This window comes from Pungitius pungitius, chromosome 16 (assembly GCF_949316345.1).
Source record: "Pungitius pungitius chromosome 16, fPunPun2.1, whole genome shotgun sequence".
NCBI classification, from domain to species: Eukaryota; Metazoa; Chordata; class Actinopteri; order Perciformes; family Gasterosteidae; genus Pungitius; species Pungitius pungitius.
The window spans coordinates 11,892,493-11,906,518 of record NC_084915.1 but is presented as its reverse complement, the minus strand read 5'-3'; the positions used below and the strand labels follow the sequence as shown (position 1 = coordinate 11,906,518).

Sequence of the window (14,026 nt, the reverse complement as noted above, 5' to 3'; positions counted from 1 at the left end):
TGTTTTCATCAGTAATAAATGTTGATTCAAATAAGACAGAAGAAAATGTTGGATTCATTAATATTGGGAGCACTGATTGTAAAAGTGCACAACATGTTGAGCGCAAAGACAGGATATTAAGGGAGGAAAGGGAAGTGCAAGTGGAATGTGACTGTGATTAACTGGATTCACATCCTAAACGGGGAGAGTGCGGCACAACAAAAGCACAGCATCACAAAATCAATATGCACTCATTTTTATTAGAAGACAAGACACACGCTCGCATACTGTTGAAAGAACTTCTTTCTTTTGAAAGAATTTACACCTACGATTGTAAAGCCTGCATTTCTTTTATCGCAATACTGTGAGAAATAACTAAATATTATTATGAAGAGAGACAGCCTTGAGTATTTTGTCTCCATGGAGGTTCATTTTATTTACCCTTCAGAGAAGATGTTTGCTAGTGAGAATATAATCAGAAAAGATTATACGACATGACGAGTTCAAATTGAACAGTTGTTGAAAAGTTGAATGTTATATATGTCATTTCGGTCAATTGTCCATACAGAAAAGGTCCCATTTGGTTTGTTTGCGGAGGGAGTACCGTCCGCATCACCCCAGTCTAACCTCCGGAGACGCACCCAGTCCGGCCATCATTCCTGGCCTGGCGGCGGGGGGGGAGCTTCTGGGGCTCTCTGTCGGCCTGACAGGCTCCCAATGGATTTAGACCCTGTAGGCACAGCCACCTCGGGTTGATACGGCGTGAACCCAGGCGCCGAGCTCGCAGACTGAGGCGCGCCTGCTGCATGAGACGGTCCAGGGGCAGCTTCTTTCAGCAAAGGAAAATGGGCCGCTTCGACCACAGGTGTGAGCGGCGTGGCGGCTGATAATTGGACTTCTGATGCCCTTGCGGATTTGCCGGCGTCAAGTTCGACTGGGACACCTACGGGCTTCAAGACCGAGCCGAGGGCCTGCGGCCCGGCGTCGTCGATCGCCATCGAGGCCAAAGGTCGTTCCAGCAGCGGGGCTCCTTGTGGGACTTGTGAGAACGTGGCGGGCGTTTGCGATGCCACCGAGGCCTCCATGGCAGGAGGCTCCACGTGTGCAGATGCGGCGGCGGCCTCTGCCGCCTTGGCCTTGCTCTCCATCTCCTCCATCCGACGCTGCACCATGCGGGGCATCAGCTGCACGTAGGTGCCCATCAGCCGGTGGTTCGAGCGAATCAGCTTCCCCGCGCAGCTGTCGACGCAGCGCTCCTGGACAAGACAACAGCGGGTTCAGTGTGTGACTAACATGCGAGCTCCTTCCATGACCCCGTGTGGACACAGCAAGGTCACCGGCTTCTTCAGAACCCTGACCTCAAACCTCAGGAAACGTTTGGGATGAATGACAACAAACTGACAGCTGCTTAATAATATGATGTGGGGGTATCTATCTATACATCATGCTATGTTTTCCCAGGATGCCTACCTCGTCCATGGTGAGGTTTCTGTAGTTGAAGTTGCTGCTGCATCGCTGGAAGCAGATTTCCGTCATGCGGTTGTAAACCAGGAGGAAATCCCGCAGCTGCAAGAAACCAAATTCACCCAAACTCGAGATCAAAAGGTTTCTTTTACAAATCCACCCAATGCACCGAACGCTGCGTCTGAACAGGACTTACATTTCTCAGCTGCTGCTCAGGTTCCATCGTGATTCCGTCCGAAGTTGCTCCACCTAATGTGATAGTGAACGTTAGCCAAAAGGCTAACGCCGGCAGAGCCCGAATCAAGCGAGTCAAAGACCCCCCTCTCTTTACCCGTCTGAGGGAAGGACGTCACAGTTCTGCAATAAGTAACGTATGTTACAACTTTAACGTACCACGAATCGCAACTAAACGCGAGGGGATTCAGGGGATGACATGAAGTGGCATGACATTCACAAGCGCGCCGCCATTTTGGTAGCAAAGATCGTCTCTGAGCTGCGGGAGGAGGCGTCACTCGGTCCCGATTAAAGTGACAACAGAAAGCGTCGTTGTTGGTGCTGTACCGGACAGCTGTGATGGCTATTAGGTGAACAATAAGTCAGTGTGGTTTCAATTAAAGGTCCAACGATAGTGGGTTTTAATAACGAGTTTGGATCAAGAAGAAAAAGTGTTTCTCAGGATTCTGCATGAATGAGGTTCATTTCATCACATCTGGTGACTTGTTAGATAACAGATTTCCAGACAAATACGACTGTTTCCTTCATAAATATGCAAACTTTATTCTGCAAGGTATTTTCTCAGGAAATGAAAAGATCATTTTGATGTAGAGTACACAACTAAAGCTTAAACTGCAATGGCTAAAAATGTGTTATTTCTATATTGCACAAATCTATTAAGTTATGAAAGAACCTTTTAGGAAAGGGCATACATCATACGTATTAATATTGATAATTTATTATGCTCTCCAAAAAGCCCAAGACCAGTTTTGCACTGCAGCTTTTCTTCAAGCAGCCATTAAATATGATGGGCACAGACACTAAAAGCAATACATAATGGAACAGAAACGGCATTTAGAGAGGGCAGACAATGCTCCACATGCTACTCCCAGTAAGCTAAATCCACTCGTAATACAAAAACAACGTGGATGTTACAAAGAACATGCGTTAAAGAAAATTAAACACAATGGTGTTGTTTTCCGACTTGAGGGGGTGTTGGAACAAACTTTTTTTTTCTAAGGAATTTCTGCATATTACACCTTTTGACCTTTTGTCCAGCCCTTTGTAATACTCATGAGAAAATCCATCTGATCATGGAAGTTTAGTCCACTCTTACCTCTCTGCTCACTTGGAGGTGATCAAATGGAAACTCCACGTAACGCCACCTTTTTCCATGAGACCAGCGAGCATGAAACCTTTGTCACAAGTGTAGTATGTTTCTGATTCACCTTTCTGGTTAACAGAGAGGCCTTTAGACAGGCAGTCGTCTAGATTGATTCTCTTGGCTTTTTAAAAAAAAACCTGCTACACACGGCTCCTTTGTACTTCTTCTGTGTGTTATATGTGCATGATGCGTGTGTGTGTGGTTCCTTGTTTCGTGTGAACACTCTTGGTTCATTCTTTTTCTAACTAAATTAAGCAGTAACCAAGCCTCAACCATGTGATAGCTTTGAGTATGCCACTTCCTTTTGGACTTTCTCAGCATTAGAGTACCGGTAATCTAATTTTTTGGCTGTATTACAATTGTTTTAAACAATTTTTACAGTTTTCAAATAATTCTTCAATCAGTTTCACGTTAAAGTGAAATGCAAATTTTCCCTGGCAGAGTAGTGGCAGCTTGGCAGGACTCTTCTTCAAATCAGTGTACTTCACAAACCAAGACCCACTGTAGAGTCTCCATCTTTCCGTGGAATCATTAATACAATCCCGATTTTGCAGGATGCTGAAGGACAAAAAACCACTGTTGCTATGAATGTTTTGGTTCCCGTATCTGCTTGATTGGTTCTTTTGCCTTTCGGAAGAAAGAAATGACCTTCTCTTGTCATGTTACCCAGAACAACAAAGCAAATATCCTGTGCAATCCAGGTGATTGACATACAGTGTAATGTATGATATCAATATACGTGTGACAAAATTATGGTCATTACAATTTTAATGTGACGGATAAGTGAGAGTCTTTATGAAAGATGAGGTTTTCCCCTTCAGAGCTCAGCTCGCTCAGCAGTTAACAAGGCAGTGGATTATCTTCCCCAGGTGGGGATTACAGATAGGGAAATAACAATTTTAGCAGAAGGCGCATTAGCTCACCATAGTGATTATGAAGCTTGTGAACATTATCGTAACTTAAATGGGTAAAAGCTTCGGCGTGGTGACATTTAAATGACAATAAAATGCCATTACTTCTATATCCCACTTCACTTATTTCATTTCTCAGGCCAAACTGTATGATGAATATTTATCTGCAGTCATTGTTTAGCTGAAAAGCTGATGCTCATATGCGGAGGCAACACTCATTCAATATTTGCTCACTAAAGTTTCCTACAGAATGGAAAATAAATGGATGATTTTTTTCCTCCCCCTACTCCTTTAGCTGACGTCTGCTTGTGAGACATCAAAACGATGAAAGATAATATTTTCGTTGTCTTTCGCAATAAATTGCAAATTTCCACGTGGCGTCTTGACCTCTAAATGTCACCCAGTTTCCTTTCCTTTTACATCCTCTACGTGCATTACATCCTCTGGCACACACACACAGGCGCACCTTTTGGTCCCTGAGACGCTCAAAAATGAAGTTGCGCAAAGCCGGGTCGCCCATCGAAGGTCATCAATGCAAACACAACAGAGAGAGAGAGAGAGAGTCACTTTCGTGAGCCTTTTTCCGCTTCCCGAACATGCTGTGTGTCTAATGTCTGCGTGAGTCACGCTACTTATGGAACGACCTGCCGCTGTGAAAGGCCTCCAGCAGGGCCCCGTTGCTGTCTCCTCGGCGCTGCCTTTCCTCGCTCCCTTGCTCTCCTTCCCACTGTGCACTTCGCCCGTCCTCCCTCTGCCTGATGCCCTCGCGGCCCACGCCGTCCCACTGCGCGTCCCGCTCCTTCTCCTCCGCCTCCTGCGCTATCTGCTGGCTGTTCAGGTAGATGCTGCTGTGCGACAGCACGGCGTCCCTGGACGGCAGGCGGGCGTCCGCCTCCCCCTCCGGCGGCTCGTCCCGACTGCGGCCCTGGGATGGGCTTGGCTGGTGGCGGGTCTTCTTCCCGCGCTTCTTCGCCATCTTTAGGTTGAGCGAGGCATAGTTGAGGTTGGGCTGTGAAGGCTTCTGTGAAACAAGAGATGTTTGAGCGTTATTATAGTCTCCATCTTGTGGCTTTTGGTTCCCGTGTATTTCTGTAAATATGGGTTTTATTTTTAGAGCGATGGTGCTTGATTGTTTTCATTGGTTCAGTTTCATTAACCACAATGTCAGTGTTGTTGCCTTCCGTTATGAAAGCAAACCTGTCTGTTTGGGTTTTAACTGGTCCGTACCTATGCGTGTGTATTTTTACACCCGATGCACGCCATCATATCTTCTTCATAGCCATCTTAGTTTCAGTGGGAACTTAGGAAGCAAATATACTACATTATCAGGACTTACGTTTTACACTCAAGTGAAAAGCTTCAGTTGCTTTAGTGCATATTATATTATTTACATGCCATGGTCCATGCTGAGGATTATAAACACACTTGAACAGTTCTTTTCCAGTCCTCTGACTACACAAAGCGCTTCAACTCGTTGACTCTTCCACACCCCGATTTGGCATGGACCACCATGCAAGGGGCCTTCTGCCCATCAGAACTCTTAACTAATCATTCAACAACAGCGAAGTATCCTCCCAAAGGACGCATCGACATTAACTAGCAGAGGACGACCCTGCTCTGACACCCCAGTCGCCCCCCCCCCCGAGGGGAACAAAGATGCAACGCTTTGTAAAGGTTTAACAATTTCATTCTTATTGTGAAAGTATAATGAGTAAAATTGAATAAAGGAGAAGGGGAAAATGTGACCCATCTCACAGAAGCATGTAGTGTACAGTAATCTTTTCCACTGTGCAGCGATGACTCCTTGCACAGGCTGTCAGACGTATCATACGGTCCCACAGACACGGGTCTTAACATGCAGTCAGTTACCTCGGTGTGATCTCCTGCGTGTTGCATGGTCATTATCTCATGGCAAGCATCTACAGAATCTGAAACAGAGGATTTGATTTGTGTTACATTCTATTAATCACAACAGGTGCGTATACTCATCGCAAATGAGAGAAGAGAACATTTTTGTCCTCTGAATTATAACAAACACAGGTACATTTTGAAATATTGACTTTGGAAATACATTTTTTTTAATCCAGATGCATGTATTTATGCATGTGACTATTGTAACCTGCTTGGAGTTAAACCACATTTGGTTTAAATACACAGTGCGTTGCTTTTAAAACTTGTCATTTGCAACAATACTCTGTCTTCAAATGCTGAAAAGGAAACAATTGTGACATTGTTATTATGATTTGAACACATGGCGATTCTCACCTCTTCTGTCTAAGTTGATGTTGCCGTAAATGGGATTTTCATGTAGCTGAGGATTTTCCTGCTGCTCGGCAACATCGAGGTGAAAAGAATGTCCTTCATTTTCTGACGAGCTTCAACAAGATGTGAAAGAACAGAAAGTGTTTTTCGGTCATATATAGTTTGCACATTACAAAGTAACAATACCCGAATTCTTAAAATTATGACAAATTAAAATGTTTTCAGACTAAAAAAATCCTTGGCATTAAATGAATAAAAGCATACCATTCTGTGGTACAAATGTGTGTGAGCCAGCACTCGTCTGGGTCTTTATGAACAAAACATGAAATTTATCAATTTACAGATTGCATTGTAAAAGCTGAGAGGTAAATAATAAATGGTGACAACTTTTGAAAAAAAACAAAGATTTTATGTGTAACCATACAGTACCTCTGCATAAATTAGTTCTTCTTTTGATGCAAAAGATGACATTGATACATATAGAGATGAACAAGGCGACCGATAACAGCACCAGACCCGTGACGTATTCTACATGAAAGATGTGTAATGGATGAAAAACAGAAAGCAGCCGTTAAAGAGTGTTATTCATTCTTTGCACGGGGTCACAAATGTTTACTACACCAACTTCAGCTGAACAATACCGACAGTCTCATTGTAAATGTATCTTAAATTCTAGGTTAAATAAATAATTTGATTTAAAAAAAGATGACACTACTTAGGTTCTACAAACTAAGTGTGTGTTTGTGAAGAGCTTCATGATTATCATCTCACAGTTTTGTTCCTCACAGTTTGTTGTGCCGTGTTCTGCGTCCCAAACTTTAGAAAGTACTTAGCTTGTACATTATTGGTATGTGTTCTACTACAATATTCGACATTAAGACAAATTCAATTTAGCAATAACGAACATATTGTAAATCTGAATCAAATTTGAGAAGATCTTACCACACATGTTGCAGCCGTCTGGAACGAGACTTCATCAATGTGTTTCAGCAGGGAGGGGAGCTGCACTGGTCTATTTTTACTCTGCCTCAGTTACCTCTTCTCTTCTCTTCTCTCAGTGCTTTGAAAACTCTCTGCTCTTCAGTTACAAACAGGAAGCAGTGTAACCTCATTCCGAGGCACCCGGTCTCAATCCCATTGTGAGTTACAACACACTCTAAAATAGATGACTAGGTAATGATTAAAAGGGTTTTCATCATTTCATGTAACAGTGACAATGTCGGCAGATTAATGCAAATCTAAATCGACCCTGCACCCTACAAATATTAGCGATCTTTTTATTTGTGAGCTCAGAATTTGTAAATGCGCTGGAAATTAAAAAAATTCTGAAATGAACTCAAGACTAAACAGTTGCACTTGTCGTGAACTTCTTTGTGAACGGTGGATTGGGTGTGAAGTAGCTTCATGCATTATGGTGGTTGTCTGTGCTCATGCGCTCTCACACAGAGAACATTGTGGTCCTGCTACTGTGGTCGGAAAAATCGGAAGGTTTCTCAGAACAGTTAAACGCACTAGTGGTTGTGAATATGTCTGTATGGAAAAAAAATAAAAAATCTGCTGAGACCCAATTAAGCACGAACCACTTTGTGTGGTTTACAGGATAAAATGGTTTGTAATGAAGAATGAAATAGAAAACAATAAAAGCTGTAAATACTCCAAAATGTGAAAAGCTATATTAACATTCCCTATGCAGCGTGTGATGGTGTCAGGTGGGTGTTAGACCATGTGGTTTGTGGTCACTTTGTGGTTTATGTGGACAACAGTGGTCGTATATCTAAATCTGGCTGACAATTTGCCGAATCAGCATTACACCGCTGCAAAAAGTGAGAAGAAGACTCACAGGACATTTGGGCAAGAAAACCTAAATCCCCACCATCAGTGATAAAAGAGAGACGTGGAAATAAATAACTGGAGTGTTGTTTCATGGAAATATAATGTTTAATTATTTTTTTTTTTATGGAAATATAATGTTTATTCATCACAGCATCCAATTTTGAAGCATAGAAATTTACAGTGAATAATGTAGAACATTGCAAGAATACAGTAAAAGAAGGTAAATCACACACTTTCCCTGCCATCAAGCAAGGTCAATTTAAACAATACCTTGACTTCTACAGAACCTTCTGACCACTGAAAGCACTTTACATTACATGTCATTTAGCTGACGCTTTTATCCAAAGCGACATACAATAAGTGCATGCTTTAAAATGAATCCCCCATTCACACCCATTTAAGGCACAACTAACTTACCAGTCACACACATTCTTTCACTATGGACAAAGGCTTCAGGAGAAAGTAGGAGTTAAGGGTCCTGCTGCTTCTGGTTTAAAGATAACCTCCTATTAGCCTGAGTCACAGATCCCCAGGGTTACATTAAACCAGCTTTTAAGTTTGAGAAAAAAAATTGCATTTTTCACTTTCCATACCTGCAGGTGATGTATTTTGTAATTGTGCATGTAACCAAGACAGGAAACAACGCACACACACAGTACCCCCACCAACACTATCAATGTATCAACTGCCATTGCCAACACATTGGCATTATGCATTGACGAACATTTTGTTTTATATCTTAAACCTGAGTCACAGAGTTGCATCTCGAAGTGGCGAAAGGGTGTGTCGAGCCCTCACGGGGTCTTGCAGCTGTGTACTTGACTGGAGGAGGAGGAGGTTTGAACGGAGGCGGCAGACCCCACCTGCACAGAGAGCATGAATATTAACTTGTTGTATCCGAAAAATGTGCTGCTATCGATGAAAAGGAGAGAGTGGGGTTTGCTCTGTGCACGACCCTGAATAAATACATGAATATTATACAAGTGATGCTGATAAATAAGCAGGTGTAGAGGGTACTTGCATGGAAAGTTCGAGTTTTACCTCTCCTTCTGCTTTCGTCTCAAGTAGAGAAAGCCGACGGCGGCCATCAACGCCACGGCTGGAACAAGGATTACCAAAAACATCAGATGACTCTTCGGCTCCCCAGGACCTGAGGATAAAAATTCAGGGAGGGGGGGAGGTGGGGTCAATTTGGCGCACAGCAAGATATATAGAAATCGTTCAGCTTTTGCTCTGCTAAAACCCTGCGGATTCCAACAAATGGTAAATCTAAGGCTACAAAACCTTTTTGCCAAGAGGCAGAAAAGCGTGTCTCTGGCCGACCTCCCGCTCAGCAAATTGCAGTCTTTCTATCGAGATTCCCACCTTGTTAAAATGCATCTAGCCTCGGGCGGGTAAAACTGGAATCTGTCCAGCATTCGGAAGAGATGTGCAAATCAAAGGAACTGAGGCTGTTATTTATTTTGTTTTTTTTTCTTTCTAAGGAGGATCTCGACTTCAAGCAATCAGTGCTGTGTTCTTTTTGTGTTTAGCCCTTTTTTCTGCTCGCCGTCAGATTCTACCCTTGAAATGTAAACAAAAAGAGCAAACTCCATCAAGAAATGCGAGAAACGTTATTTATCACCTTCGTTCTGAACGACCACCGTCGTTCTCCCGGCGCTCGGCGTCGAGGCCGCGCCGGGGTCACCTCCCACCGACTCGTTCTCCGCCCCCTGTGTCCACCCGAAAACCTCATGGCCGTAACTCATTGTGGTGGACAGATTGCTGGTCACTTGTGGGTCAGGGAGGGCGGGTGTGGTGACGTTGTGAGTGGCGTGTGGCTCCTGGTCAGTGGAGTTGCTGAGGGGATCAGTGTGAGCGGCGGGGGTCACCGTCACGCCCCCGCGCGTAGAGTTGGTTGAAGAGGTCACGTGCTCTGCGCCTGTGACATTCCTGTAGCTTGGGGCATCATCTTTTACGTCAGTCGTCACATTTACGGTCCAAGTCACACCGGCGTCAGTTGTTGACAGCGCGGCGGTCGGGGGTGTGGTGAGGAGGCCGCCGCCGCCTGCTGATTGGATCCAACCCTCCTCGGTGGAATTAGACCGCGACGGAAGCGTCCAAGTCTGATCTGAGAGTCGCAAAACACGGAATCAATATGCTGTGAGCAGAGGAAGGCTGCACTGTTTTAATGTTGTCGCTACATGTATAAATACCTACTTTCTTGGAGCTCCACCGTGCTTAAAAAAAGAGTAAAACTGCACATTCAAAAAATGGAGCAAGGAAAATGTACATGTTAGTGGCTTTTAAGTAATTTGTGTCTATGAGCAACTCTAAAGGTTATGGTTTGTTTAGGAGTAAAAAGAGTCAAATAACGTACTGGAACTATTTTTCAAGCAGGTACGATTAAATTTCCTAAAGTCTCCTCTGGTTGCCTGGCAACTTCTACCTGCTAAGAAATAATTCAGCACTTAACTTCTGGTGAAATGATTTTTTATGTTGCATCCTGGTTTTTGTCCACGTTCACAGAGTGTTAGACAATTGCCTCAACTTCACATTTGAAAGTTGAACGTGAAGTACAACCAAAAGTGAAAACTTTGAAATACCCAGTGCACAGTTCTACATGATTAAAACATGGACAGAGTTGGCATTTACGAGGCCACTCTGTGCATAATCAATAGGGATTATTTAAGAACCAGGACTGTGAAACCTCGGGCACGGATTCACGCGGCAAAGCTGTGGGAATGAATAACCAATTTAATTCAATAGTTTTGTGTCTTAGGCCATGTGCATTTTGTGACCATAATACTATACAATAATATAATACTCATATTATAAAGTTAAGCTGTTTTTTTCTGTAACTAATCAACCAATATACCTGTTTTTAAAACCAAAATGTCTTAATTAGCCTACATCTTGAGAATATTAAATGATCTATTGTGCGTAAATTGTTTTCAACTACTTTTTGTTTTCTACCTGGCATACCTGCAAATTTACATCAGGACAGACCCCTGAATAAGTAAATGAAACATATTAAATGCAATCAAAATTGTGATACAATGCACATTTCAAGCATTTAAATGTATTATTTTTCAAGCTGTCTTTTGAGCTGCACTACTGCTACACGTCCAGCAGGTTGTGCTCTTTCCCCACGTCGTAACTCAAAGACTGTGTTGCAGAGGCTGCTGTGTTTCTTCGTGCGGTTTGAAAGTAGATGGAACGGAGAAGCAGGAAGTGACTTGGACGTCTATGTGGCTTGTGCTTTGAAAAAAAAGTACTACAGTTTGAGAAAACACGAACACAGGAAGAGAAGGAAGAAAGTTGAGTTTCATTTTCCTGTTTAACACAGAACACTCAAGGCACTTCAGCGCAGTATTTTTTTCTTCTTCTAAAACTGACTATTGTTTTTGTTTAGCTTAGTACAATATTCACCTGAATGTTCTTCTTGTAAATTCTTCCACTTGTAAATTTTTCCACTTGTAAAATCATGCTCAAAAAGCATTGGCCCGGCAACTTCAAAATCTTTTTGAATCGCTGCGTTTTTACTTTCAGCCAATTAAATGATTAAATTGAGTGAACTGCGGTAGATAATAAAAGTCAAGTATCAGCTCTTTGGGTCCAGTGCAGTTCACGATGTCCTTCAGTCTCTTCAGGGCCCTCAGCTAGATTGTTCATCCCGCCCGGAGGAAAACGCTCAAATTGAGCGCGACACAGAGCGAGAAATGACTGCAAAGAAACGGAGAGGCTCACCCGTCCTGGTGCTTGTGGTCGCTGTCAGCACCGTGATGACAAACTCTTTATGCACCGTTTGGTTTCCCATGTCGACGCTCAGCGTATAGTTCCCTGTGTGAGCGTCAGCCACAAACCAGAGCTCCAGAGATTCATTGTCTGACACCAGAGCCTCATTCTAGGGCAGAACAAGATTGTGTGCTGTGTGTTAAAACCTTTTTTTAATACGAATGTTTTGTGTGTATTATATGTTTGGATGTCAGAGGTGATCAAATCATCTTGATTCTCGGTGATTTAAATTCATTCATGAGATTTCTTACAATACCTTGGTCCACTTGTACTTTGCATCGTGGAACCGTGTGCAGTTAATGGTCACATTGTCTCCAGCATGGACCTCGACTGCGCCGTCCACATCACATGTAATATTAACTTCATCTAATAGAGAGGAAATTGAAGATTGGTAAGGATTGGCACCCAAGAATGCTTGTGTAAAATATCTGCTGTAAAATGACCATTATCAAAATCAATATGTCAGATGTGACATAAATGAAAAGCCTCTTCTATTTTGTTTACACCAGCCCTCCAGTTAAGTTTCAGCTCAATAGAAGGTGAGAGTGAATTGTGCCTGCGTCATTACACTGCCAAACGAAAAAAAAAAAAAAGCAAGCTAAATGCAGGGATGAAAAGCATGGAGAACAAAGCCTTTGGATGTGTCCTTGCAATTATTACACACATTAGCTCAGATGCCAAAATGAGATTGGCAGAGGCTTGATGCAATCGGGGGTAACATGAAATAATGCAGTGGACACTAAGATAGAAAGTCACTGAGCGTCTCTTACATTGTCTAGTTGTGTTATTTGGGTATGGCGTTGCGTGGGTACCTGCCTTCATCTTACCTGTGATCTCGAGCACGGTTTCTTTCGTGATGGAGCCATGGGGAAAACTTGCAATGTGACAAACATAGACACCACTGTCCTGTTTTGTCACACCGTAAAGTTGAAGATGGGAGCCCATCGAATTGTTCTCGATCTGCATGGTGATGTTAAGCCAAAATAGATGGAAACCATAATCCGGGGTGTAGACAGCCAGCTTTGTGTCTTTCTTTCTCCATTCAATGTTGACAATATTGACAGGAGAACTGCTTTTTACAGTGCACGGCAAGGTAACGTTCTGGCCCGCTACTGCTTTGATGCTTTCATGGTGGAATATTTCAACGTCCCGGTCCCCTGTCGAGCAAATCAGATAGCAATGGAAAAGTGAGCAGACAAAATCCACTTGCAATTTGAAGCTGGTATTACAGACTGCGGTCCACTGGGACACAGGCGGACACAATCACAACATTGCATCGAGAGAACTGAGCCAGTACTTCCAACCCGTGGTGAATATCCCACATAGTTTTTATATTACATGACATGGGAACAGCACATGTGGACTAGGATTACCTTGTGTTATTGAGGCAAAGAGCAGGAGGGAGAAGGCCGTTCCCAGGGCAACTCCAACCATGTCTGAGCTCCCCGAACTCATTACTACCAATCGGGCTAAATCCGTTGAGGGAGTCAGCCAACACAGAAAGAGCAGACTGCCGAACTGTGGTCAAAGAGCCGGGGTTAGAGACGCAGACACCGAGAGCAGGAAGTGAGACAAATGTGAAGCGTTGCATCTTTGCGGTGAAGACCTCCTGCGCAAAGCCGAGAGTTGCAAGAGGTCTAAATCTTTACTTTTTTTATTCCAGGCTAACAAGATGCAGTTAATTGACTCATACGTTTTGCCATGACGAAAGATACAAAGGGTCACACACAAACATAAGAAAGACTGAACAAATAATGCTTTTGTGAATAAATCTGTTTGTCTTTACATTTAACATTTAATTTGGATTCAATTATGTAAATTGGAATGTTATTTACTTGTGAGAGGCGTCAGTTTGATTTAGTGCAACGTGAACAGACATAAAAATAGATGTTTTGGGTACGGAGAGAGAAACTGTACACAGACCTGCAAAATGTCCGTGTTGGTTTATTTTAGCTTCTTTTGTTGCTTAATATTTCCTCAAAAGGAATCTTAATTTTCTCTTTGCCTCATTTGATTTCTCTTCTTTTCAAGGGGAGCCAGTAGCTTGAATAAAATAATATTACAAATGCTGTATTTTAAAAATGTGTCTTGTTACATGAACTTGCATTGCATTTAGATGATGCTTTTTCCCCTCTGTGCTTGTTTGTGGTTTGATGTCTCAGAGCAGAACTTTTAGAAAGCTCTTCACAATACTCTTTAGAGACGAGCAACATCTCTCCTGCCAGACATTGAACACTGGACTTACAGAATAGTTTATTCCGCAGCTGAGATAAAACAAATATTAACCCTTTTGATATAGTTATTTGATGATTGGGAGGTAACGTTTTCAATAATGATGGTAACAGTATTTAATTCCATTAGTTAATCAAGAAGAAAGGTACATTAACTGTTAATAGTATCACAAAATGCTGTCACCCCAACA

General features: G+C 42.8%; 3 protein-coding genes across 4 annotated transcripts; all 3 read right to left on the bottom strand.

The window, feature by feature from the left end:
* Positions 1–225: 225 nt before the first annotated feature.
* timm10b (translocase of inner mitochondrial membrane 10 homolog B (yeast)) lies at positions 226–1,936 on the bottom strand. Its single transcript, XM_037468357.2, has 3 exons — positions 1,640–1,936; positions 1,450–1,545; positions 226–1,235 (listed from the first exon to the last, which is right to left on the bottom strand). Exons 1-3 carry the CDS (start codon positions 1,664–1,666, stop codon positions 633–635), a joined length of 726 nt encoding a protein of 241 aa, XP_037324254.2. The 5' UTR covers positions 1,667–1,936; the 3' UTR covers positions 226–632.
* A 169-nt stretch (positions 1,937–2,105) lies between these two features.
* Positions 2,106–6,485, bottom strand: LOC119215864 (uncharacterized). The gene is made up of 5 exons (XM_062558185.1): positions 6,424–6,485; positions 6,259–6,301; positions 5,998–6,107; positions 5,602–5,660; positions 2,106–4,753 (listed from the first exon to the last, which is right to left on the bottom strand). Exons 4-5 carry the CDS (start codon positions 5,632–5,634, stop codon positions 4,361–4,363), a joined length of 426 nt encoding a protein of 141 aa, XP_062414169.1. The 5' UTR covers positions 5,635–5,660; positions 5,998–6,107; positions 6,259–6,301; positions 6,424–6,485; the 3' UTR covers positions 2,106–4,360.
* Positions 6,486–7,920: 1,435 nt separating this feature from the next.
* si:ch1073-15f19.2 (T-cell surface protein tactile) lies at positions 7,921–13,116 on the bottom strand. 2 transcript variants are annotated; one of them, XM_062558230.1, is made up of 7 exons: positions 12,978–13,116; positions 12,432–12,761; positions 11,861–11,970; positions 11,557–11,713; positions 9,452–9,937; positions 8,869–8,977; positions 7,921–8,690 (listed from the first exon to the last, which is right to left on the bottom strand). In XM_062558230.1, exons 1-7 carry the CDS (start codon positions 13,057–13,059, stop codon positions 8,567–8,569), a joined length of 1,398 nt encoding a protein of 465 aa, XP_062414214.1. In that variant the 5' UTR covers positions 13,060–13,116; the 3' UTR covers positions 7,921–8,566. The 2 variants fall into 2 exon arrangements, with proteins under 2 accessions (XP_062414214.1, XP_037324357.2); XM_037468460.2 differs by having other exon boundaries at positions 8,571–8,690; positions 8,849–8,977.
* Between the last annotated feature and the right edge of the window lie 910 nt (positions 13,117–14,026).